Source organism: Corythoichthys intestinalis, chromosome 10 (assembly GCF_030265065.1).
Source record: "Corythoichthys intestinalis isolate RoL2023-P3 chromosome 10, ASM3026506v1, whole genome shotgun sequence".
NCBI lineage: Eukaryota > Metazoa > Chordata > Actinopteri > Syngnathiformes > Syngnathidae > Corythoichthys > Corythoichthys intestinalis.
In genome coordinates this window covers 28,509,327-28,537,136 of record NC_080404.1, presented here as the reverse complement: position 1 = coordinate 28,537,136, position 27,810 = coordinate 28,509,327, and the positions used below count along the sequence as shown (strand labels likewise).

Below are 27,810 nucleotides of genomic sequence, written 5' to 3'. Positions count from 1 at the left end.
TGATCAAAAATTACGTAATGCCTGGGCTATTAAATCGCCCCCTCCCCTCACAGAGAGCGCCGAGTCAGCAACACGAGACAAGTCTGTGAAAATCTCCAACCCACGTTATTCCCGGGATATCTCTTAATGTGTGAATGCAATGATGCGGTAAAATCCCATGTCACCTTACATTTATGAATTTACCGGGATATAAGTCTGAAAGGGGCATAAGAAACAACAGCAAAGGTGTTGCTAAATTATAGAAAAAATACAAACTTTCAAATTGAACAACTACAGTGATCCCTCGCTACTTTGTGCTTTAAAACTTCAGTCTTTCACAGATTTTGTTTTCAATTAAAAGAAAGAAATAAAAAACAGATGAGCTGTACTAGTGATGCACGATAATGCATTTTTCAGCCGATACCGATAACCGATAATTTCCTCCTCGTTCGAACCGATAACCGATAATGTCAAGCCGATAATTTTATTAAAGATTTATGTAAAATTTTGAAGTATACACAAGAGAAAATATTGCTGTGCAAAAATAATATTGCTCTTTTTTTTTTTTTCAACATCAAATGTGAACAAGTAGTTGTAGTAGTAGTAAATTCCAACATCTAAATAAAGACAGATTGTCTGACATTGTGTAATGGTAAACTTTTGGCAACAATTACTTACAGAGTAAATACATAAGTTGCACAAAAATGGCTTTAAAAGTATGCCATTCCTAAAGTATAACATTACTACACAGCAAAAACACAGCTCCTTAAGACTAGTTAAAGTCCCTTGTTTTCAGTGTAAATCTATTGGAAATAAGTTAAATTAACTGCCAGCACTTCAAGTATATTTCACTCAGATTTCTTGAAGAAAAATGGCCAGCTGAAAATAAGATTAACAGCCTTATTTTAAGCAATAAATTATTATACATAATCCTAAAAAAAAAAAAAAAAAAACTTGTCAGAAATGTTCTTTATTCAAGAATATGTATGGTTCAAAACATTATTTGAAAGCAATTTTTTCTTGATTTAGGTGAAAAATGACCTTATTTTTTTTTAGATGTTTGGGCTTAATAAGAACAAATTGCAATATTTAGTTCAAGTAAGTGGAATAATCTGGCGCATTCAACTAGTCTTCAACACTCAAACAAGATGGGGAAAATTATTTGACTAGATTTAAGAAGAATGATCTGATTAAGACGTCATAAATTTAAAGCGTACTGAATGCATTACTGACTGGATGACTTCTTTGTGTCGTTTGGTGCATGTTACAATTATCAACTAACCACTGTGCTGTCATGATAAAAATGGTTTGTTGACATCACCTGTGTAAATGTCTGTGGTAAAACTGATGTGATCGACATGTCTTTCACGAAGAATCGTGGTCGTATAAACTGCATTATTTTTTCATCCAGGGGTTTGGCTATCGGGTCATTTCGGGAATTTCCTCCCGCCTGTGCCCTTCAGTCCGCCCGGCTGCCAAATTAGCACCCGCGCCAGGCCTCTGTCTTGAACCGGAGTGGCGGCGGCAGCAAAGTTCGTACCGTATATCCGCCCGCCCCAGCCGGCTCGCTGCGGCGCATTCGGTGCATGGCTCTGCTCTCATGCTCTACCCGCCTAGGGCGAGGCGGCGGCCTGCCGGACCGGCGGGCTCCGTCGGAAGACAGCTACTTGTCAACTATCGATCTCGTGAGGTGTTTAGCCATAGATGGGAGTTTACCACTCGCTTTGGGCTGCATTCCCAAACACCCCGACTCCAGGAGGACCGCAGCGTCTCTGTATCGTCACAAGCCCCGTAGCTTCCTTTATAGTTTATTTGTTAACAATAGCTTTAGCAGTCGTGCTAGCAGCAGCATATTCGTTCCAAAAATCATTGTGATGCAGTTTTAAATGGCTGCTGGGTTAGTGCTAGTGTTGTTCAATGAGGACGCTTTCTTTAGGCCTTGAGGAACTGTTTTGTAGATGGCGAGAGCGTCGTTTATTTCATTTCACACACGGGAAAAGCAACGCACACTAGTGAGAGTGCCTCAACACAACACTGATGTGTAACACCGCCTCCTCTATGACGCCGTACTCCTAAACCCCTCCTCCCACAGGGGCTTCAGAGAGGGGATGGGTTGAGCAGACGGCAGTGAAGAAGTGGAGAAAACTGCTTGGTTGCGCACATTTGGAGGCTAAATCAAGTATATAATTATCGGATTGCATTATCGGTTGATTTTTTTATTATCTGTATTATCTGTGTGACGTCATAATTGCCATTATCGGCCGATAATTATCGGCAGCCGATATTATCGTGTATCTTTAAGCTGTACCTAGCCGATCACGCAGTCTCCCTCTCTCTCCCTCCATCTCCCTGCTTTTTGTTCGTCAGGCAGGCAGTGCACGTGCACTGGAGTTGTTTATTAAAGTTGACGATGATTGACTGATGAATGTGTTTGATCTTGCCAGAGTCAGGAACTTCAATCAACATTTAACTTTTTAAACAGTTGCTGTGGCAACTCATTGTGTGTAAGTGAGCAGCTCCAAGCAGATTTGAGTAAACTCACTGAGTGAAGCATTTAATAAAGCCATGCATTTTACTACTTTATTCTTGTTTAAAAATTATTCAGTGGGACAGTAACATCTTTAAATCTAATCATAATTATTACATTTGATGTGCTTAAAAAAACATTGATTGATATACAGTATATGGCGGAAAACATTCAGGTGACTTAAAGTTCCACTCTGAGACCCCCAATCTGGCCAAATTTCAAAATTGTCCGATATGCATGACTGATACATCATTGGAAAGCTTGAAATCTCGATTTTCTAGGAGAAGAAAAATTGTGAACGGGAGGGGCATTAAAAAAAAAAAAAAAAAATTAAACTAAAACCCTAACTGTAGGTGAGAGCACACTAGAGCATAATTAAATACGCCACGAATTTAACGAGATATTATCGCGTACTTACCTCTTTTCAATCCAGCATGTAGCATGTATCACCGAGTGTCAAGACACAGCTATGAATGGCCACAGACGGATTTAGGGGGGATTTAATGGGTGAAACATGGTAATATAACAAGAAATGCAGAAATCACAGACATCAAGGAGTGGTCGAGATTTTCATATATTTAACCTTTTAAACGTTTTTTTTTTCTTTTTTTTTTTTCAATTTTTCTTTGGATCGATTATTTATCATTGAAATTTTGGAAAAATGCGACGGTAACGAAAAAAATACAATTAAGCGAAAGTTATGAGGTAGATATCCGTGACTTTTTTTACAGACGCCAATTTTTTCATTGTGACGTAATTTGTTTAAAAGTTTAAAATATGCGAGTGAATAATTTTTTTCAAAGTCGTTCTTTTTTTTTCTAAGCTAAATATTAGATGTTAATTAATGATTGTAAGCTAAAAATGAAAGACATCTCGAATGATTAATACGATTACTTGCCTTCTTTTTATGGCTGGGTTTAAGCAAAAACGGTTGCGCGACGTCTGTAAACAGGGGTTTCCTGAGTAAAACAAATTAAAAATAGTTAAGGAGCTTATCAGGCCGTGAATCTGCTATGGCAGCATATAAACATATTGTTCTAGCAAACATAACAGTTCTTTCGGCTTCAAATACAGCAGTTTATTTTAAAGAGGGGTGCAAGAGCAGAAACTGCTTTTTCAGCCTTGTCTGTGTTTTCCGCAATACATATATTTTTCTTTTTAAATTATACTTTGGGAAAAAAGTGAAAAAAGAATCTGCATATGTGTTATATGTATCTCTTTCTAATGCTAAATCTGAATAAATACGTTGAACACACACACAAAAAAAAAATTTTTTTGTGCGCTACTTTGTGGTTTTTCACTTATCGCGGCGGGCTCTGGTCACCATTAACCACGAAAAACGAGGGATCACTGTACATCAGGAGTGAAAAGGCGCATCCTCATTAGTTGAGTCTGAATGCATTCGCCAAGATTTTCTCATTTAAATTTGTTTGCGTGCATGCCTACTTATTTAAAAACTGGATGAATAAACCCAGAAAGGCTTCTCAGTGGAAAGTTTGCAGAAAGTTCCTGGAAATTGACCAGAAAACCTCCCCTTTGCAACTCCGGTGTCAAGTCGAACGAAAGCAGCGGTGCTTTAAATGAGAGACAGATTCGAGAGGGATGACTCAGACTCCAGACGGGTCACGCCGCAATAACAACGCCAGGAGAAGATACAAGAGGAGGTGGTTGATACAGGTGACGGGTCAAAAGGGGACCGTTGAGAGGGGGATGCAGAGATGAGGAAGCAGGAAGATGGATGATGAAAAAGACACAATGTTTGCATAGGAAAATACACTGAAATCTGGTGAGTGGGTGGTTGAGTACACAGGTGGGCTGTAAATTTGGGAGCACTCAAACACACACAGACACACACCCAGGTGCTTGCTCCTTACTTGCGGTAGAGCTCGATGTGAACCACAGCTGGTGCAATTTTCTCCACCACGTCGGCAATGAAGTTGTACTTATGTCTCGGGCTGTCTGGGTTGTCCTGAGCTGAAAATGCAAAGTAGGACACACACAAACATACACATGGAATATGAGACACTTAAACACAAACAAAAGTCAAAACCGGCACGCTAAGTGACGTAAAAACACAAACAAATTTCTCTCTTTGTCATGAGGAAGGAAATGACAGTTCTGGTGTGGTTCAGACTGTCTCGCTCAGGTCAGACCCACACACATGCTCACACACGAAATCCCAAACACACGCATTCAACCACACACATGCCACACTAAAACACCCTTACAAACTCTCCCACGCTCACACACTCACTCATATTCACTCAAAATATACACACGCACTTAACCCTGGCATTCCAAACCTTTACCCTTATCTCACCACCTTGGTTTTAAATACTCTACATTTCTGCTAGTAGCCCTCACACACGCTCAGGTTGTTGGCTACTAATTTCGCAGCGCAGCCCACTAAGCAACCACTTATTCATGCACGCAGCACTGGGCAAGTCAGGAAACGTTATGTGATACACCTGGTAATTAAGCTGTGCAGCTACCCACAGTTAGCAGCGCCCTTCTCAAAATTTTTGCCACGTAACAAGCTGCTTTGATTTGCAAATATCAGGCATTAGGGCTCTCGGAGGAGAGACTTTAGAGTCAAAAGCCTGCCAGGACGTCGCACTTGAAAGTAGGGAGGTAAGACTGTCGTAAAAGATTATAATTAAAGAAAAATGGCATGGACCTGCAGGGGGGAAATTATTTTTTTATGATCTCTAATTCACACTTACCTGACTACATAAGTATATGTTTGTCCGTATGAACACAGTGATCTATCCAGCTACCCTTGGTACCACTAACTCTTTGATGAGGTACAATTCAGTAATTCCTCATCCACCCTTTCTACATCGGTCCTTTCATTGATCTTTCTTTTCTTCCATATTTTCATTCATCAGTCCATCAACTCATCACTCTTTCAATTCACCTACAGTGGTATGAACAAGTATCTGAACCTTTTGGAATTTCTCACATTTCTGCATAAAATCCCCATCAAATGTGATCTGATCTTTGTCAAAATTGCACAGATGTAAAAACAGTGTCTGCTTTAACTAAAACCACCCAAACATTTATAGGTTTTCATAATTTAATGAGGATGGCATGCAAAAAAATGACAGAAGGGGGAAAATAAGTTAGTGAACCCTCTACCTAAGGTGACTTAAAAAAGCAATTGAAACCAATTTTTACCAAACAAATTGTCAGGTGTGTGCCCAATCACTGATGAGTGGTTTAAAACTGCCCTACCCACTATACAACACACAACTGGTAAGAATTGTATTGATGAGAATAGAGGTGGGAATCTTTGGGAACGCAACGATTCGATTACGATTACGATTCAGAGGCTCCGATTCGATTATAAATCGTTTATTGATTATTAAAATCCTCTCAGGCTAAACCAAACTACTATTAAGTATCAAGTTAACAGTTCAAAACAGTAAATAAAATACTCACGTCCCCATTCTGTATCACCAGCTTTAAACTACATTCAATTAATTAAATGTTGTGAATCAACTGTTAAAGTTGTTAAAATTGCTCCCGTTATTACATAATTTCCCTACTGTGTACTTTCGACATGTCAAAGTTTTAAAACTGCTTCATCGTTTAAAGATAGATTCAAGTCGAGATTTTGCCGATTTAGGGGTATTTTAGAAAAAAAAGTTAATGAGGTTTGCTACAACAGAGCCTTGTAGAGAAGTCTACTGCTTTAAGATGGCGGCTGTTTACTAACGCCGCCGTCGTCTGTCATTTCGCATCTAGTTCTTCCGTAGCCGTATGTGGCCGTATGTTTGTAGCAACCAGCAATTGGCCGTTGTTTGCAGCGGCTGTCGGCAGCAGTCAGGTATTATTATTGTTGTTGTTTTTTTTTTTTATCTAGAGGCATGACTTTAACATGATATTTGCTCTCGGTCCGTTCCTCATTGGGTCCTGAAGACAGTGCTGACAGTGTTTTAGTTCCGCTTTACCTGGTATAATTCAGTAAATGTAATTTGGATGTTCGTGAATCGTTCTCGAATCTTCCACGGCCGAATTGCGAATAATCTAAGAATCGGAAATTTCGCACGCCTCGAGATGAGAATTATTGTCTGATGTGCATCATGGCTGGGTCAAAAGAGCTGTCTGAAGACCTGCGATCAAGGATTGTTGACCTGTCTAAAGCTGGGAAAGGGTACAAAACCATCTCTAAAAGTCTGGATGCTCATCAATCGACAGTCAGAGAAGTTGTCTACAAATGGAGAGAGTTTGGCACTGTTGCTTCTCTCCCAAGGAGTTGCCGCCCACCAAAGATGATGCCAAGAGTTCAGCGCAGAATATTCAGAGAGGTAAAAAAGAACCCTAGAGTGTCTGCTAAAGACTTACAGAAATCACTGACACAGTCCAATATCTCTTTGCACACATCAAATATATGTAAAACTATGGCCAAGAATGGTTTTCATGGGAGGGCATCACAGAGGAAGCCACTGCTGTCTACAAAATTGTTGCTCATTAAATGTTCACAAAAAGGCACTTGGACACTCTTCAAAGGTTTTGGAAAAATATTTTGAGGAGTGACGAAACCAAAGTTCAATTGTTTGGGAGTAACACACAACGTCATGTGGGGAAGAAAAATGGAACAGCTCACCAACATCAAGACCTCATCGCCACCGTGAAGTATGGTGGAGGGAGCATCATAATTTGGGGCTGTTTTGCTACCTCAGGGCCTGGACAACATGCAATCACTAATGGAAGAATGAATTCAAAAGTTTATCAGGATGTTTTACAGGAAAACCTGCGGCCGTCTGTCAGACAGTTGAAGCTAAAAAGAGGATGGATGCTGCAACAACACAATGAACCAAAATTCCATAGAAGTAAATCAACTTCAGAATGATTTCAGAAGAACAAAATACACGGTCTGAAGTGGCCAAGTCAAAGTCCAGACTTGAACCCCATTGAGGTGCTGTGGCATGATCATCTCTAATTGTCCACACTCCATTAGTCATCCTCATATGTTAGTCTTTTCACCCATCCATATTTTCTATCATTAATTTTCTCATATTTTTTCATGCGTTCCTTCCTCCTTAAAACAAATCCTAATGCATTGACATCTATAGAAGTGAACATTCACGGATAATTCTTCTTTTCTAGCCTCTTTCCTTCAATGTACCCATTCATCTGTCATTCCTCCCATTCATTATCTCCTCCCAATCCATCGGTCCTTTAATCAATCCATTCTTCTTTGCATCTCTTTTTCAAACCGCCATCTGCTTGTACCATTTCCTATTCATTTTCGCATCCTTTAAATCTACCCATACCATCTTTCATCCCTGATTCTATCCAGCAAGCCACCTTTTAATTCATTCATTCATCAATCTATTCATCTTTGCGTCATTCAATTCCATGGTGTCTTTAATCTGCCCATATGTTATCCATCCAGCCATCAACCAACCATTCATCTCCCTGCCTTCCATCTATCCATCCATCAATCATGCCTTCCCTTTCATACACTGTAACTAATCAACACTCTTGTCTGTGCCAAAACACTTTGGTGCACAACACTGAGCGTGGACTCTGCTGGACAGAAGACGTCACGGAGGTCATTGTGCAACATCAATTCGCTTGGACCCTGATCCAAATAACTCTTAATAGAGCAACTGTCTATATTTTTGTACATAAAATAAATAAATAACCTCATTAGAGACCTGGTGTCCACGTACAGTGTATCAAAAAAGTGAGAACACCCTTCGCATTTCTGCAGATATTTAAGTATATCTTTTCATGGGACAACACTGACAAAATGACACTTTCATACTATGAAAAGTAGTCTGTATGCAGCTTATATAATAGAGTTAATGTATTTTCCCCCTCAAAATAACAAAAAAATATAGCCATTAATATCCAAACCCCAGGCAACAAAAGTGAGTACACCACTTAGAAACTACGTACTTCCCTAAATGTCCAAATTGAGTACTGCTTGTCATTTTCCCTCAAAAATGTCATGTGACTCGTTACAGGAGTGCTGTCAGCATTGCTGCAGAGATTGAAGAGGTGGGGGGGGGGGGGTGTCAGCCTGTTAGTGCTCAGACCATATGCCGCACTCTACATTAAATTGGTGTGCATGGTTGTCACCCCAGGGGGAAGCCTCTTCTGAAGACGGTACACAAGAAAGCCCGCACAGTTCAAGACATGTCAACAAAGTACATGGATTACTGGAACCATGTCCTATGATCTGATGAGACAGGCGGGCTTTCTTGTGTACCGTCTTCAGAAGAGGCTTCCTCCTGGGTTGACAGCTATGCACACCAATTTGATGTAGCGTGCGGCGTATGGTCTGAGCACAAACAGGCTGACTCCCCACCTCTTCAATCTCTGCAGCAATGCTGACAGCACTCCTGTAACAAGTCACTTAACATTTTGGAAGAAAAATGACAAGCAGTACTCAACTTGGACATTTAGGGATGTACATACGTAGTTTCTAAGGGGTCTACTCACTTTTGTTCCCAGGGGTTTAGATATTAATGGCTAAATTTTAAGTTATTTTGAGGGGAAAATAAATTAACTCTATTACACTAGCCTAAGCTGCACACAGACTACTTTTCATTGTGTCAAAGCGTCATTTTGTCAGTGTTGTCCCATGAAAATATATACTTAAATATGCAGAAATGTGAGGGGTGTACTCACTTTTGTGATACACTGTAGGTCGACATTACATTTTGGGTCATGACGAGGCATGTGCCGGTATAAGATTCTGACGGTATGATAACCTTAAGCCAAAATATCACGCTTTCATAGTATCACAGTATTGCAGTTACAGCTCAAAAATATGTTACTTTGAGATATCTGGGTTAAAAAAAAAAAAAAAACTTTTTTCTATTTAACATGATTTTAATTTTTCAAAACATATTAGCAAATTGGAACGTCAGTACTGTATAATGTTAAGTTAAAATACATTTTAAAAAATGTTCTAAATAAAATAAATGCAGTCCTTTAGGTAAGCCTAAATCCACAGCCACATCTCAACATTATTGCCATCAGAACAAAAATAATTGAATTATTTTCCATAAAAAGCATGTATCATGTTAACATTTCTCAACACAGACAGTGCCAGAGAGACAAAGAACACCATACCACCGCTAGACACACTAAACATAAACATGCTGGAGTTAACTCTCGTAGCTGGTGGGAAACATTCATGAAAGTGTTTGCTAACCTTTAATTTTGGATAAAAGCTAAATCATATTGGAGGTATTGCCTCCTCCGTGGCCACCCTCCGCAAACAATGTTTTACATGTCGGTTGACCCTCCTCCTCGAAGCTGCGGCTATCTGTAGGTTTTCTGTAGCCGAAGTATTCCCATACCAGCGATTTCGTTTTCTTCGATGGGGAAAAAAGCTCATTAGTTCACCTCCTTCAGCCATCGTGTAGCACAGCTGACTCTCTGACACTGAGCAGCAACCGGTGGAGGAGGGTTGAGCCTTGCAGCTGCAAGCGAGGAATTTCTCACTGTATTTTTGGGACATGAAAAAATAGCTAATACCGTAAGGACGGTATGATGGAAAATCTTTGCGGTTTTCAGTGATGTTTTCATACCGCGGTATAACTTGAATCCAGTAATCGGCACATGTCTAGTCATTAAAATGTGATGTCCACCTATGTGGACGCTAGATCTCAATTATAATTACCTTTGCTAATAGGTGTAACCGCAGGTAGGCGGAGGTTACGTATTGGGGTCCGTTTGTTTGTCTGGATGTTTGTGTTCATCATAACTCAGGAATGAATAAAGGGATTATTATCAAACTTGTAGGATATGTTTGTAATATGAAAATGGAAGCAGTGATAACATTTTGGAGTAATAAGGTCAAAGGTCATTGAGGTAATAAAAGTGTGATAACAGATTAGCATATTTAACTCAAATTTGAAGAGAAGGTGATATGAGAAAGGGTACAAGGTCAAAGGTCACAGAGGTCAGAAATATGGCGAGGCTTTGAATTTGGATGCTTAGGCTGCATTCTACTCTCTTAAGGGTTGGTGTGGCTCATTGTTAATGTAGTTACTCCCACACACAGAAGGTTGTGGGTTTGATTCCCCGCCCTGGTGTCCTCACCTAAGTATCCTTGAGTTCCCTAAATAACCCAAGTTGCTCCTGATGCTGTGTCATCAGTAGGTAAATGACCATTATAGTGTCAAAGCACTTTGAGTGCATGATGGTGGAAAGACACTATACTAGTGTAAGACCATTTACAGTGCTTCTCACGGGTGTAACTGTTCATGTAGATGTATTGAACCTTTTTTGTTCAATAATGTTACCAAAAAATGTATTGAACCTTTTTGTTCAATAATGTTGCAAAAAAAATATATGAACTGAGTTTAAATAATTTGGAACATCACCCAAAAGGGACACTTTTATTTACAAGTTCTATTGTTTACATAAATACAAAAATAAATAAATAAAAATAAAAAAGCATGAAGTATTTTTTTCCCCCTCCCTTTTTTTGGACCGAAAATTGACCGAAACAGGAAATTCAGGAAACCGAACCGAAATTACATATAGTACACTGTTACACCCCTCGTAGTTTTATATTACTTAATAAGCATTATTGTGTTTGTTTTTTTTTTTTTATAGTATTTTTAGTGCAGTGTGATTGGTTCAAAATCAGTTCTGGGTGTACGCTGAACTGATGTACCCTGATTCCTGCCCATAGTTAGCTGCGATAGGCTCTAGCACCCCCCGAGATCCTCGTGAGGATAAGAAGATGAGTAAATGAATTCTGTTTTCATATAATTTTAAAATGAATAAATAATAAATTAATAAAATTTTAATAAAAACAAAATAAATCACATTAAAATGAATAAAAACAGGAAGACACTCTGATTATGGCCCTCAATAACACTTTAAAAGTTTTTATTTATTTATTTATTTTTTAAATATTTAACTAATTTCCTGCCATTGTCAACAATAGACATCTAGTTAATCTAGAGTTAGAGGATCGGCTGGGAATCCTCATGTTTCACGAACATTGACCGTGCCAGACCACCAATTCGTTTTGACTCAGAGGCCTGCCGGCGAATGATAGTCAAAATGGATTGGACGTCTAGTGTCGTCAATGGCAGGCAAATAGTTAAATGATCACTGTTTGTGATTATTGGAACCGCACATCCTGCGTGTGCAATCAGATCCAAAGCAAATTCCTCATGTTGGCATTGTCAGCTCTTTTTTCGAAAAATATTTGCGGCGTCTGGACTTCAGTTCAGCTCTCTCCTGAAAACATTCCCTTGCCCATTTTCCTCACTCAACATCACCGCCGTTCCTCATAATGTGTTTAAAATGTGTGTAAAAGAAAAGTTGGCCCGATTAAAGTGACTGTAATCCCCGTGGTGTCGCCCAAACAGCATTTGGCCTAGTTGTACTGCCAAAAGCAACACTTTTATAATTTGACATTAACACCCTGACAGAAAGTGAGATCATTATTTTTATGTGAGGCCTGCTTTGCAGTGCACCTTAAAGGTCAGGGGATGGGGGTTCATGTGGGTTATGACTGTCTTATTTAAATTTCAAACTTCCTTCCTCTATGGACATCTCTAAAGTGGGAGGAGCCGCAGCAATGGACCTAGTTTTTTTATTCCGCTGCCAAACAAAACGTTCCACGTTTCACTGCAGATGTGGAAATTTTCACTACAGGAGCTTTGTGAAAAGCAGTAGTCCTCGCCACAAGCTAAGCTGCGAGACTGAAGCCTTCGCATCGCTCACATGAGTGACAAACAAATGACGGGACAGTCCGACCGCTGCGCCCGCACGTCTTTTTGAAGTGCGTGTCAGCCTTCCCCCTGAAACACGGGTTGCTAATTTTGTGTTTTGCTCCGTGCCGTCTGCCCGAGGAGCGGGCTTCCAATCAAAGGCAGACGTTCCGTCATGTGACTGCTGAGAGTGATTTAAAGTTTGAGGGCAGCGACAGGGCTTGAGAAGGAGGCACAGACTGAACGGTCTTGGCTACATTCTATGCTGTGGGAGACACCAGGTGTTGGACTTTAACCATTCAACTGCGTCTGCTTCATACATCAAGTCTACAGTACAGTGACGCAAGCATAAAAAAGTAATGTCAATACAGTTGAGTAATCATTGCAACTACAGTGGTATAAAAAAGTATCTGAACCTTTTGGAAATTGTCACATTTTTGCATAAAACCTCCATTGAATGTGATCTGATCTTTGTCAGAATCACACAGATGTAAAAACGGTGTCTGCTTTAACTCAAACCATCCAAACATTTATAGGTTTTCATATTTTGATGAGGATAGCATGTAAACAGTGACAGACGGGGGAAAAATAAGTGAACCCTCTGCCTAAGTAGACTTACAGAGCAATTGGAAACAAATTTTTAGCAAACAATTTAAGTCAGGTGTATGCCCAGTCACTGATGAGTGGTTAAAAGCTGCCCTGCCCACAATAAAACACACACCTGGTAAGAATTATCTTGATGAGAAGCATTGTCTGATGTGCATCATGGCTCGGTCAAAAGAACTGTCTGAAGACCTGCGATCAAGGATTGTTGATTTGTATAAAGCTGGGTAAGGGTTCAAAATCGTCTCTAAAAGTCTGGATGTTCATCAACTGACAGTCAGAGAAGTTGTCTACAAATGTAGTGAGTTTGGCACTGTTCATTCTCTCCCAAGGAGTGGCCATCCACCATAGATGACGCCAAGAGTTCAGCGCAGAATACTCAGAGAGGTTAAAAAAAAAAAAAAAAGAACCCTAAAGTGTCTGCTAAAGACTTACAGAAATCACTGGCACAGTCCAATATCCCTGTGCACACATCAACTATATGTAAAACTGTGGCCAAGTATGGTGTTCGTGGGAGGACTCCACGGATGAAGCCACTGCTGTCTAAAAAAACATTGCTGCCCGTTTAATGTCCACAAAAAGGCACTTGGACACTCCACAGAAGATATGGGAAAATATTTTTGTGGACTGATGAAACCACAGTTGAATTTTTTTGGGAGTAACACACAATGTCATGTGTGGAGGAAAAATGGAACCGCTCACCAACATCAACACCTCATCCCCACAGTGAAAAGTGGTGGAGCATCATGATTTAGGGCTGTTTTGCAACCTCAGGGACTAGACAACTTGCAAGCATTAATGGAAGAATGAATTCAAAAGTTTATCAGGATGTTTTGCAGGAAAACGTGAGGCCGTCTGTCAGACAGTTGAAGCTAAAAAGAGGATGGATGCTGCAACAAGACAACGATTTAAAACACAGAAGTAAGTCAACTTCAGAATGGTTTTAGAAGAACAAAATACACATTCTGGAGTGGCCAAGTCAAAGTCCAGACTTGAACCCCATTGAGATGCTGTGGCATGACCTAAAGACAGCGATTCATGCCAGACATCCCAGGAATCTCACTAAATTACAGCAGTTTTGTAGAGAAGGATGGGCCAAGATTAGTCCTGATCGATGTGCCAGACTGATCTGCAGCTACAGGAAGCGTCTGGTTGAAGTTATTGCTGCTAAAGGGGGGGGGGGGCACGAAATATTAAATGTGATGGTTCACTTACTTATTTTTCCCCTTTCTGTCATTGTTTGCAAAGTATCCTCATTAAAATATGAAAACCTATCAATGTTTGGGTGGTTTTAGTTAAAGCAGTTTTTTCATCTGTGTGATTTTGACAAAGCTCGGATCATATTTGATGGTGATTTAATGCTGAAATGTGAGAAATTCCAAAAGGTTCTGATACTTTTTTCATCCCGCTTTATTTGATTTCAGGGACCCCTTACAGTAAAGAGATTTTTCCAAGGACCCTTTCATAATCAGAATGTTAATTGAACTTAATGCTCGTGTGCAGACGAAAAGGATACTGGAGTTTCTTTTGTTCTGATCACCTAGTCGATTTTTGTTGTTTTTTTTTTTTTTTGTAACAAGCCAAAATTTGAGTGACAAGCAAGCTACAAGTACGCCAAAGCTACTGTAAGGTGAACAAAAGAGAAAGACTGGAATTTCAATTAACATCCATGGGAAAGTTTCAAGCTTAGTTCCATAAATAATTCAACTTCTAAATCATATACCATTCCATATTTTTTTTCTCAGCATTTCAACCTAAATATTTATTTTCAGTTTAATAGAAAGAAACAGAATCAAATCCAACTGGAACGAACTCAATATTTTTCCATCATCACTAGCTGACTGCACTGCTTTTACAAACAACAGGATTGCATCGAGAAAAGAGTTAGTTTCCAAAAGCACATACGGAGTTACCAACTTAGTGATTTGGTTGCTGTATTTAGCAGCTTTAGCGATTAAGGTGACTAGTGACCTTAATTCCATGAAAGAAACAGACAAGATGAGCTGAGTGATTTTGCCATTGTGATTGAAAAGGAGCCTGATGGAAGGCATCATGGAGGCAGTCACACTATACAAAATTTTGGGTGCATATGAAACCCTTTTTAATTCCTACCTGAAGATCATAAAATACTTTTCAGGCATTAACAGACAATTATCTGAACTCAATACTAACAAGGTTGCAATTCAACCAGAAATTCACAAGGCAACACCATAATCACAATCATCACAATGAGCAGCAAAATAATTGGAAAGGACATGGACCCATTCATCAGCATCTACAACAGAGGGGCCAAACTAAAAGGCCAATACAGAATCTTACTCTCAGGTCAGAGGTATGGGTCACTCATATTTAGAACTAAGAGAGCTATGTCTAGCCTAGTCGGTGCCTACTTCCATCAGATTGATGAATTGCTGATCTATTGACATATATTTATCTACCTACTTACAGTGGTAAGAAAAGGTATCTGAACCTTTTGGAATTTCTCACATTTCTGCATGAAATCACCATCAAAGGTGATCAGATCTTTGTTAAAATCACACAGATGAAAAATCAGTGTCTGCTTTTACTAAAACCACCCAAACATTTATAGGTTTTCATATTTTAATGAGGATAGTATGCGAACAATGACAGAGGGGGAAAATATGTAGGTGAATAATCACATTTAACATTTTGTGCCCCCCTCGTTGGCAGCAATAACTTCAACCAGACGCTTCCTTTAGCTGCAGATCAGTCTAGCACATCGATCATGACTAATCTTGGCCCATTCTTCTCTACAAAACTGCTGTAGTTCATTCAGATTCCTGGTATGTCTGTCTTTAGGTCATGCCACAGCATCTCAATGGGGTTCAAGTCTGGTCTTTTACCTGGCTACTCCATAACGTGAATTTTGTTCTTCTGAAACCATTCTGAAGTTGATTTACTTCTGTGTTTTGGAACACTGTCTTATTGCAGCATCCATCCTCTTTTTATCTTCGACTGTCTATTAGACGGCTTCAGGTTTTCCTGCAAAATCCTGATAAAGTTTTGAATTCATTCTTGTTGTCCGGTTTTCCAGGCCCTGAGGCAGCAAAACAGCCCCAAATCATGATGCTCCACCACGTTTCACGGTGGGGATGAGGTGTTCATGTTGGTGAGCTGTTCCATTTTTCCTCCACACATGACATTGTGTGTTAGTCCTAAACAATTCAACTTTGGTTTAATCAGACCACAAAATAGTTTGCCAAAACTCCTGTGGAGTTTCCAAGTGCCTTTTTGCGAACATTAAACGAGCAACACTGTTTTTTTTGGACAGCAGTGGCTGTCTCCGTGGAGTCATCCCATGAACACCATTCTTGGCCATAGTTTTACATATAGTTTTTGTGTGCACAGAGATATTGGACTGTGCCAGTGATTTCTTTAAGTCTTTAGCAGACACTCTAGGGTTCTTTTTTACCTCTCCTAGTATTCTGCGCTGAACTCTTGGCTTCATGTTTGGTGGACAGCCACTCCTTGGGAGAGAAGAAACAGTACCAAACTCACTACATTTGTAGACAACTTCTCTGACTGTCAATTGATGAACATCCAGACTTTTAGAGACGATTTTGAACCCTTACCCAGCTTTATACAAATCAACAATCCTTGATCGCAGGTCTTCAGACACTTCTTTTGAGCCATGATGCACATCAGACAATTCTTCTCATCAAGATAATTCTGGGTGTGTGTTTTATAGTGGGCGGGGCAGCTTTAAACCACTCATCAGTGATTAGGCACACACCTGACTTGAAATCTCTGGTAAAAATTGGTTTCAATTGCTCTTTAAATCTCCCTAGGCAGAGGGTTCACGTATGTATTTTCCCCCTTCTGTCAGTGTGTGCATGCTATCCTCATTAAGATATGAAAACCTAAAATGTTTGAGTGGTTTTAATTAAAACACACACTGTATTTTCATCTGTGTGATTTTGACAAAGATCAGGTCACATTTGATGGTGATTTTATGCAGAAATGTGAGAAATTCCAAAAGGTTCAGATACTTTTTCGTACCACTGTATTAGCATATTTTATAATTTTTACATCTCCTTTTAACTAGTCCCTACTTTTTTAATGTTGGGTATCTTACTTTATATTTTACAGATATTTTTTAACTCATTCACCCGTCTGTGGGGGTTGCACTTTGTTATACAGTTGGATCGTTTTATGTTGTACTGTGGTGTATTGCAAGTCTGTTTCTGTGTTGTCATGATTATGCACAAATATTCTTGTCATGATTATGCACAAATATTCTGCAGAACTGTGCAAGTTCCTAATGGAATAATAAAGCTCCATGAATTAAATATAGCTCTTTAAAAAAAACAAAAAAAACGAATTACTATGTAACTATTTAGTGCTGCAACGATTAATTGGTTAACTCAAGTAATTTGATAGAAAAAACCTCCGACTCAAATTTTGCTGCTCGATGATCCGTTTAATTCGTGTGACGTTGTAATGGCTTGTTTTGAAAGTGTTGCATTATTTTTATTGATTTTAAATGGCCGAATCCAGCTGCTCCCTGTTAAGACCAATATAAGGTTTGTTTTTTTATGCATTTGTTATTTAGTTTAGAAATATATTTCACAGTATTTTGTGGGAATATGCGTTTGAACGATCTGTTAAGCGCATTGTTAAAAAAAACACCAAAAAAAAGTTAGCATTTTATAGCATTTAAACTAACAGACTTTTGCATGCAAATTAGCCAATTATGTTTTTGTTATACTTACATCCTCATTTTTTTTTTTTTATATCATTTGAGGCTAGTCTCAGGTATTTGTATTTTTAAATGCTTTTTTTGCTTTTGTCAACTGAAAGTGCAATTCTGCATCGTAACCAAAATTCGGATGACCAAACTGATATCAATCATATGGTATATTAATGAATATCTATTAAGACTTAAACACACATATTTATAGTCTTCAACGAATTGAATTTGCATGTTATTGGAAGGTGGGAGGAAGCCGGAATATCAGGAGATAACCCATTCCAGCACAGAGGAGAACATGCAAACTCCACACCAGGAAAGCCAGAACACAAATTCCAATGCGTCGGTTCCAAACTGTGAAGCAGATGTGCTAACCATTAGTTGTACCATGCTGCTACAAAGTGAACAAATCAAAGGTTCAGCAAATAAGCAATAAGCAAATGTAAAACAAAGTTGATTTTAGGGCTGATCAGACTGCAATGTATTTCATATGACATCGTAATAGAGTGCAGGTCCACCATGTTATATACAATAACATACGTGGATTCCTGGAATTTAACATTTTGCGGCCTGTGTGCCTTTTATCATGGAGATCAAGTCCACATGAGCGCCACGTGGTGAACGTTCCAATATCCAGCTTTACATCATGACTTCATCCAAGCAGTCAAAAGTTGAAGCGGCGCAATGTAAGAACACGTGCGGAAACACACTAGAATAGGAGTTTGTTGTCCTAACCATGACAAGCTGGCACCGTGTGTCACTGACTGCAGTTCAAACCACAAACGGCCATTTATGAGGTCACGCTCGGCAGCCTATTGTGAGTATTGAAGGAAAGGAAATGACACCACAGGACATCACCCGGACGACATCTGAGCATGTCGCATTTGTGTATTTGACATGGTCGCCAAGGTATGCCTGCACAGTGTAATGAGATCTGATACAAGAACTGTATTTTTTATGATTTCATTATGTTAATTGGTTTCTCTATGTACAGTGATCCCTCGTTTTTCGCGGTTAATGGGGACCAGAACCCACCGCGAAGTAGCGTTCCCCCACAAAAAAAATAAAAATTTGAGCCTCCGCTAAATGTTTTTTTTTGTGTGTGTATTCAATGTATTTATTCAGAAAAGAAATACAGATAAGACGTTCTCACTTTTTTTTTCTCAAAGTATAATTAAAAAAAAAACTTCTATGTATATATATATATATATATATATATTTTTTTTTTTAAATAAATGGTTTCTAAGCACTTCAAATGTAATAATTATAAGTTTTAAACATGTTACTGTCCACCGAATTATTTTTAAACATCAATAAAGTATAAAAATGCCTGTCTTTATTAAATGCTGCATTGAGTGAGTCCACCCAAATCCGCTCAAGCTGCTCACTTACACACAATGAGTTGCCACAACAACTGCTTAACAAGTTAAACGATGATTGACGCATGCAGCGCTTTGATGCTTAGGATTCCAGGCATCTGTGGCAAGACCAAACATTAAACGTCTGTCAATCACCGTTAACTTTAATAAGCAACTCCAGTGCACTGCCTGACCAACAAAGAGGAGATCAGGGAGGGAGATCGACACGATGGACTCGGGACAGCTCATCTGTACTTTTTTTTTTTTTCAATTTGAAAAAAATCCGCAATGGACTGAGGGCGCAAAGTTTGAAGTGCAAGTAGCGAGGGATCACAGTACTCTTTTTTTTGTGAGGTCTGGATTGATGTTTTAGTCATCGTTCAAAACACAAATCTTAAATTTTGCACTTTCAAATGGTGGTCTTTGAAAGGTCACCATGTCCGCCGTGCGTCCTTCTTACGGGAAAACAAAGAAACTGCGGCACTGTCAATCATCGTCGTATTTCGAACATGTCGTCGAATGTAGAAACAAATGGCGAGTCAAATTTTACGTCAGATGTCAAAAATATCGTGTGTCGAAGCGATCGTATGTCAAGGTACCACTGTATAATGTATTATTAAGGGAAAATCATGCTCAGCATACGACCATTTCGACTTACAAACAAGGTCAGGGAATGAATTTACTTCGTATGTAGTAGAAGTACCGTTGTATATTAATGATTTATATATATGTTGGAAAACACAGACAAGTCTGAAAAAGCAGCTTCTGCTCTTGCACCCCTCTGTAAAATAATCTGCTGTATTTTAAGCTAAAAGAACTGTTGTGTTTGATTGAACAATATGTCTACATGCTGCCATAGCAGATTCATGGCGCATTAAGCCCCCGAACTATTTTTAATTTGTCCGTTTTACCCTGGAGACCCCCACTTACAGGCACCGTGCAGACGCTATTGTTTCAACCCAGCCATAAAAAGGTAAGTAATTATATTTATTATTCGAAATGTCTATCATTTTTAGCTTAGAATCATTTTCTCATATTTATTTATTTATTTATTTATTAAACAACTTTTTTAAAAATTATTCACTCGCAGATTTTAAACTTTTAAACAAATTACGTCACAATGATAAAAAATGGTGTCTTTAAAAATAAGTCACGGATATCTACCTCATAACTATCGCTTAAATGTATTTTTTTTGTTACTGTCACATTTCCCCAATATTTTAGATGATAAATAATCGATCCAATTTGTTGCCGGACACAATTTGCCTGCAACTATTGCTGATCACTTCCCAGAATTCTCAAAAGAAATGTTCCCTGACTCAAAGATTGCATCGGTAAGTTAACTTTATCAGATGACCTTTTTAATTTATAATTGGACACACTAACGAATAGGGGTGTGACAATATATCGAAATGGTGATATATCGTGATACTTAGCATCCCAAAAGGTTATCGATACGCTCATGCCAAAAATCGAGATATCGTTTTAAAAAGGTATCAATGTTTATTAAAAAAAAAAAAAAAAAAAAAAAAAAAAAAAAAAAAGAAGGAACCAACAAGTTGCTACCAAAATCTTACTACATAATAGTGTTTCAGTTAACTCAATGGCACCCATTGACAGTCACACTTTCCGATTTTCAGGGCATTTACAGGTCACTTTCTGTTGATTTTAGGGCATTTACAGGTAACTTCCTTTTGAGTTTGAGTCACTGCCTATTCATTTGTGGGATTCCCGGCTCACTTCCTGTTCTGTAACCCAAAATCAACAGGAATTGCCCATAAAATGCCCCCAAATGAACAGGAAGTGACTAAAAATCAACAGGTAACAACCTGAAATGGCCCAAAATTACTCTTTGCCTGGCATTAATTGGCTGCCACTCATGGCTATAGAAGTGGGTGGGGCCTGCTTTAAGTGGGAGGGGTTCATTTGCTGCCACACTCCCAGTTCAAATGGATTGGACGTACACTTAAAGCAGAAGGATGTAGATAGCTTGTTTTTCTGTTTATAAGTTGTTTTGTAGAATGATTTCCTGATCAATGTATCGCTAATTGCTGTATTGCTATATCGTGAGATCATCGTTATCGTGAGCTTCATATTGGAAATCGTATCGTATCGTGAGGTACCAAGAGGTTCCCACCCCTACTAACGAACTACCTTCAAGTCAAACTGAATTGCAAGCTTAAGTGCCATGAAGTGCAGCCATCAAGACATGATAGAAATTGCCAAAAGTGCTACATACAATTATAACAAGAGTCACTGTTAAATTTTAGTAATCATGATGTAGCTGAAGATATTGATTGTTCTTTGATTGCACCAGGTTACATGTTACAATATTAGGTTGTAAGATTAGTCACCAATTTGTAAGGGCATACGTCACTATTTGTGAGATTGCCAACGGCCGCGGGTTGACAGGTACGCATATATAGTCGCTAATATTTGTTTTTTTTAAATGACCAAAAATATTCACTTGGGGGTGTCAAAGGGTTATTGGTCATGAGTGTAAAATTTAAAAAATAATAATTAATTATTAAAAATATTTAATGTCTAAATCTGTCACTTGAGCGATAAGAGTTTAAGGTCTTGCGTGCCAACTTTGGAATAGCAGTCTATTGTAAATAAAGATGTTCGATCGATCGGGATGCCGAATCGGCAAAAAAATATCGGACATGCCTTTTTTAACATATATATATATATATACAGTGGGGAGAACAAGTAATTGATACACTGCCAATAGGTTTTCCCATTGACAGTGTATCAAATACTTGTTCTCCCCACTGTATATATATATATATATATTTTTTTTTAAATCATTTTCTAATTGTATTTAACGTTACAGACAAAATGTCTTACAGTCATCCAGAGTAGTTTTGGCTATCAAATTTATTGCGTTAACGGCGGTAATTAATTTTTTTTAAATTAATCACGTTAAATAATTAACGCATGCGCTGCACGACCCACTCACGCATTGTCGCGTTCAATCTATAAAAGCGCCGTTTTACCTATAAATAGCGCTAAAAGGCAGCGTATAATGAGCAGAGAGAATTTTGATAGCCTTTGGAGCCATTTTTTATGTAGCTAAAGCTTTACAATACCTCTCTCAGCAATTAAAAATAACGTGGGAGGCAATGTGGGGAAGAAAGGTAGTAGTTGATCATTTTCTTAACACCCTATGTTCTTTCCCAACGCAGAGAAGATATATCAATTGGTGCCCCTACGCACAGTCATGGTTGCACTTCCCAGCATGCATTTGGGCAGAAGTTAAATGGCTGCAGTATAATTTACTGAAAGCTCAACAAATACACCAGATGGCAATATTTAGTCACAATATACAAAGACACATTTATCCTTTAAGAATTACAAGTCTTTCTATCTGTGGATCCCTCTCACAGAAAGAATGTTAATAATGTAAATGCCATCTTGAGGATTTATTGTCATACTAAACAAATACAGTACTTATGTACTGTATGTTGAATGTATATATTCGTCCGGGTTTTATTCATTTTTTTTCTTAATGCATTGTCAAAATGTATATGATCGGGAAAAATTATCGGGAATGATTGGAATTGAATCGGGAGCAAAAAAAAAAAAAGCAATCGGATCGGAAAATATCGGGATCGGCAGATACTCAAACTAAAACGATCGGATCGGGAGCAAAAAAACATGATCGGAACAACCCTAATTGTAAACACTACTGTCCCTGCTTGGCTTAAACACTCTTGAGACCAATGATTAAATGAGACGTATTTTGACGCAATGCAACAAAAAATGCAGAACTCTGTTCATCTATGATGTAAAAGCTAGGTCGGCCGGACCCGAGAATGGAGTAGGTCGCGTGTGGCCCGCGGGCCAGAGGTTTATAGTTAGGTGTTGAAGGAATAGTGCAGTTATTCAAGTGTACCTCGAGGTGTACGAATAAGCCTTACCTTTCCCACAGGCCCCTCGCTGAATGAAGAGGACAGGCGGTTGCTGGAGTTTCTGCGCCCGCCGGCTGACCCTCTTCAGCTCGCAGATGTTTCGGTAGGACACCCCGTCGCTGCCACAAACGGGCTCCACAGTTTTGCAGGCGCAGATGCCCGTCTTGCTCCTCCGGCGCACGGTGGCGGTGTAGCCGACGCCGCCGGACACAGAGCACTCCAGACCCTCTCCGCACACCGGGTCGCCGAGTTTGCCGCTGCCGCTGCACGCCTCGCCTTCGCCGGACGCGCAAACCGGGCAACAATGACAGGCGTCGAGAGTCTGTCCCGCCGGACAGTCGGACGATGGAGAACGGGGGCACATGGACTTGTCGCACCGCGCCGGGCAGCCCACCACGAACCGGCTGGAGGTTTGAGCGTCCGCTAAAGACAGGATAAAAAACAGGCACCAAAACATGATTGGAAATGAGGAAAAATAAAAAATTGTGTTTGTTTGTTTTGTTTAAAGTCCGTTTGGTGTGCCGCGTTTGCTGTGTGGCCGGATGAGGTCTACTGAGGAGAGAGAAACGAAGCTCCAGCTGAGCTGAGTTTACGCTCTGCTGTCTCTCCCTCTCTTCTCTTCTGAGTTCCACAACAAGACTTCTGATTGGCGGAGCATAAGTGACGCATCCAAGTCAAGCAGGATGCCACCCTACAGACCGCAGACCTCCACCAAGGCCAACGTTATAATTTGGCTATCTGCACCAAATTGAACATCTAAAGTGCCTTTGGTGCCCTCATCAGAATCATGTTGCAGAGTAATGAAACCTCTGCTGGTATCAGTGTTAATCCTTCATTGTATACATTCATAATTGTGGCATGTCCAAGTACAAACTGCTCTGCTAACAAGTGTGCGTGTGTGTTAAAAAAAAAAAAAAAAAAAAAAAAAAAATTATAATAAATTTTAAAATCAACTTTTTTTTTTTTTTAACTGTTTTATCGTCAACATCACATTATGTCATGAAATGACAAATGTTGATCATGTATACTCTGGTCTCATAATGATATAGAACATTTGCACGGCTTCTTAAAATTGGTGTCCGCCCTGTCATTATGGGGCCGCATTTTTTTTTTTTTTTTTTTTTTATGGGGCCGCATTTGGAAACGCGCCAGTGTTTTCAATGACATCATACTCAGTATGGGGGTAATTAACATGACGTCATGGTCGATAGGAGCGTATCTCACTGTGAAACTCCATTGAGTTGATATGGTCCACCAGAATCTACAAGGAAATACATTCAATTTCAAGATTAATATTATTTACGACAAGGCAATATGTTGTCTTGCTAAATGTATACATATAGTGATCCCTCACTTATCGCTGTTAACGGGGAACAGAACCGACCGCGTAAAGTGAAAAACAGCAAATTAGTGTCACCGCCACCCCATTTTTAACATACATTTTTTGTGTGTTTACATAATATCAATAAGTGTATATAGAACACTATAGAGCAGGGGTTATGAATTAAAAATCCTCTGGGTACGAAATTAAAAAATTACAACAATCTCGGGTCCGGAAATATTTTTAATGCTTCTTTTTTTTTTTTCAAAATACAAACGTATCTTTACGTGGCCATGCTGATAATTACATTTAAAAAATGTAAATAAAATATACAAAATACATTTATAGTAAGTAATAAATAATATTTAATAATAATTAATTTGTGATAAATAATAAAGTGATCATATTGAGACCTTAATTCCGCTATTTTTTGAGAACAGATGGCAGAGTTCATAGGGAAACTTTGCGAAAAAGCTGCGTGCTTCGTTTCATAGTGCCTTTTCAAATGGCTGTTTTTTACAAGCGCTTCCCTTGTTCGGCCATTCTTTACTACGCTGCGAAACGTCTACACAACCCTCAGCGCGCTTGCGCAAGCATCCGCACATCAGTTAGAAGCGGCGAGTACTCACTATTTTTGTTTTTATTTCGTTTTTTTAGAACCTTTTCATTGCCTGAAAAATACTTTTTGCATGTATTACCCTCTCATACTTTTAACCATTGTGGTTTTTTGTGTTAGCTTTGAAGCAGCTGACCACATTAGTCACGGAGCGTATTTAAACCGTCCTTATTTGGTATAACTGCATTTAAGTATTTTCTTAAGGCATTTTTTAGTACGTTCTGCCTGTATGCATCCAAACAAAACAAGTTTAGCGCGTACGGTAGGACTTTGGGTGTCAAATTCGACTAATGTAGGACGTTTCGCCGATGTAGCAGATTTTTGCAGGACACCGTCTCTGAACATAGCGGTCTTGCTGCCGCCAGGTAAAATGAACAAAAATGTGTTGTTCTACTCCTCCTTAAACACTCTGTTTTCTGCATCAATCTTGCGTAGTTTTGAGCACGTCATTTGCCATACCTTTTCGCCTCTTCCTCCAACTTCATTCGGCTCAGTTTTTGGCTGTCACTCCGCGGAGTCTGGAAAGCGAGTGTGAGACATGCTGTTCTAAAAATAACTTTCAAATGCTTCACTCCCATTGGCTGGCTCACGCGTGTCACCGCTAAGGTTTTTGTTTGTTGCCCACCTCCGCTCTTCAAACCTGCAGAAAAAAATTATTTTTTATTGTTGCACCGTGTATTAGTCGCAACAGCTTGAGATCCGGTCCAGACGGCTTGAGGGTCCGGAACTGGACCGAGGTCCGTGGTTCCGTGACCTCTGCTATAGAGTGATCCCTCGCTACTTCGCGCTTCATGCCCTCAGTCTATTGCGGATTTTTTTTAGAGTGATCCTTCGCTACTTTGCGCTTCATGCTTTCAGTATATCGCAGATTTTTTTTTCAATTAAAGAACAAACAAAAAACAGATGAGCTGTCCTGAGCCAACTGTGTAATCTCACTCTCGCTCCCTCCCTCCCTCTCTCTGCTCGTTGTTGGTCAGGCAGTGTTGCTTGTTAAAGTTAACAATGATTGACAGATGTTGATGTTGCCAGAAAACCGAGCTTCAAAACGCTGCATGCATCAATCATCGTTTGACTTGTTAAACAGTTGCTGTGGCAACTCATTGTGTGTAAGTGAGCAGCTTTGGATTTGAATGGACTCACTCAATGAAGCATTTAATAAAGCCAAGCACTTTTCTGCTTTATTCCTGTTTTTAAAAAATAATTCGGTGGGACGGTACCATATTTAAAACCTATCATAATTATTACATTTAAAGTGCTTAAAAAACATGTATTAAAATATGTATGTACATAAAAGTTTTTTTTATTTTTTATTATACTTTGGGGAAAAAAGGGACAAGACATATCATATATGTATTAGTGCTGTCAAATTTATCGCGTTAACGGGCGGTAATTAATTTATTTAATTAGTCACGTTAAACTATTTGACGCAATTAACGCATGCAGGGAATAACCCGTTCATGCATTGCCTCAAACAGTTTACAATGATGCCGTTTTAGCACACTGAGAGCGAAAAGGCAGTGAAATGCGAGGGGACTCAGGCGTTAATTTGATCGCACCTTTTATTGGCTTAAGCCAGTACTTCTCAAATAGTGGGGCGCGCCCTCCCAGGGGGGCGCAGAGTGATGCCAGGGGTGGCGCGTGTGACCTCGGGGAACATGCTTTTTTTTTTTTTGCCGTACTAGAATAAAGTGTACTTGCACATCCACTCAGTGGGTGGCAGTGGCGCTCTCATTTTCAAAGTGCGCGCAGTATTTTTGAAGTAAGCAAGAGCACACGGAAGAGACTCTTGAAGAGCTGGAGAGCTGTGCACCGTTTTCGAAAGCCGTTTTCCGGCCGGACTCATGCAGCGACCCACTGTCTTCTCCGGTTCTCACGTGTCCGCCCAAGAAGTGCCATTTTCGGCTTGGGATCGTCACGACGACCGCCCTCACCTACGGTTCTCCCTCGGCCGCCGAGAATGCGCTTTTTTCGGGCTGTTTGCCTTTTGGCTTTGGCATTTAATACAGTGGTAGATGAGGAAAGACCAATGTTTACGGTGTCTAAAAATGATTATAGCGGACAGCCGGAAGCCAAATCAATTAAGACGCCACTTAAAGATATTAGACCCCAATCTCATTGATAAGCCGCTTGGTTGTTTTTCAGCGAAAACGTGCTGAATATTGCCAACAATCGTCCCGCTTTGTCAGTGTCAGTGCAAAATAACCCCACACCATTGCAAACTGGAGGTGAACTGCAAGCAGCGAAAATAAAAACTGTCCTTCTGTCCAAAGACACCTTTTTTTCCCTCTTCTATTCAGTATTTTTTTCCGTCAAATTTTTTTGGCATATTGTCCTCATGAGTTCATGTTTCTAATCAATTTGAATTTTTTATTATCCACTGATTTTATTTTTCAGCATCAAATGGTCAAAAATTTACCTTGAGTGTATTTTTACAGTTTAGATGTGACTTTTTTTTATTTTATTTTTTTTAATTCAAGCAAATTGATGCGCGTTAAGTGTTTTCTGTTACAAACAAAACAATGTTAATAAAGTTATACTTTATAAGTTCATCTGTTATTTTCTCTAATAAAAAAAAAGGATACAATGTGAGACAGAGGTGTACTTATAGTAATATTATAGACAAATGATACTATTTACAGTGGCGGCAGAGTTTGGGGGGGCGCGAAACATTTACGTCTTCCTTGGGGGGGCGTAACAGAAAATAATTGAGAAGCACTGGCTTAAGCATTGGCAACTCTTTTGCAACAAATATAAGTACTGTGATGAACGATGTGGGGAAGACTGAAAGGAGACGATCTTTTTCATAACACGCTTAATTGAACACAACGCAGATCATACTGTATACCATTTGCAACCACCACTGACAGTAATGGTTGCCCAACTTCCCATCATGCATTTGGGCGGAACAGTTAAGTCGCTACAGTATCATTTAGTGAAAGCACAACAAAAATAATATTCCTATATCTCAAAAAAATAATGTTCACAAAAAGAAAAGCGCTCAATGCAAAGAGAACTGGCATTCCCAATCAAAATACCTATGCAAAATACACATAAAACTCAGACATTGCCTTGGCTGGATCTTT

General features: G+C 39.3%; 1 protein-coding gene across 1 annotated transcript in view; it reads right to left on the bottom strand.

Moving 5' to 3' along the window:
• The window catches only part of LOC130922958 (serine protease HTRA1A-like), an 88,575-nt gene extending 65,203 nt beyond the window's left edge, over positions 1 to 23,372 (bottom strand). The window contains exons 1-2 of the mRNA XM_057848262.1: positions 22,800 to 23,372; positions 4,381 to 4,480 (exon numbers count right to left, since the gene is read on the bottom strand). Of these exons, the coding sequence (XP_057704245.1) occupies positions 4,381 to 4,480; positions 22,800 to 23,247 (548 nt within the window). The 5' untranslated portion in view covers positions 23,248 to 23,372. The remainder of the gene's footprint in view (positions 1 to 4,380; positions 4,481 to 22,799) is intronic.
• Between the last annotated feature and the right edge of the window lie 4,438 nt (positions 23,373 to 27,810).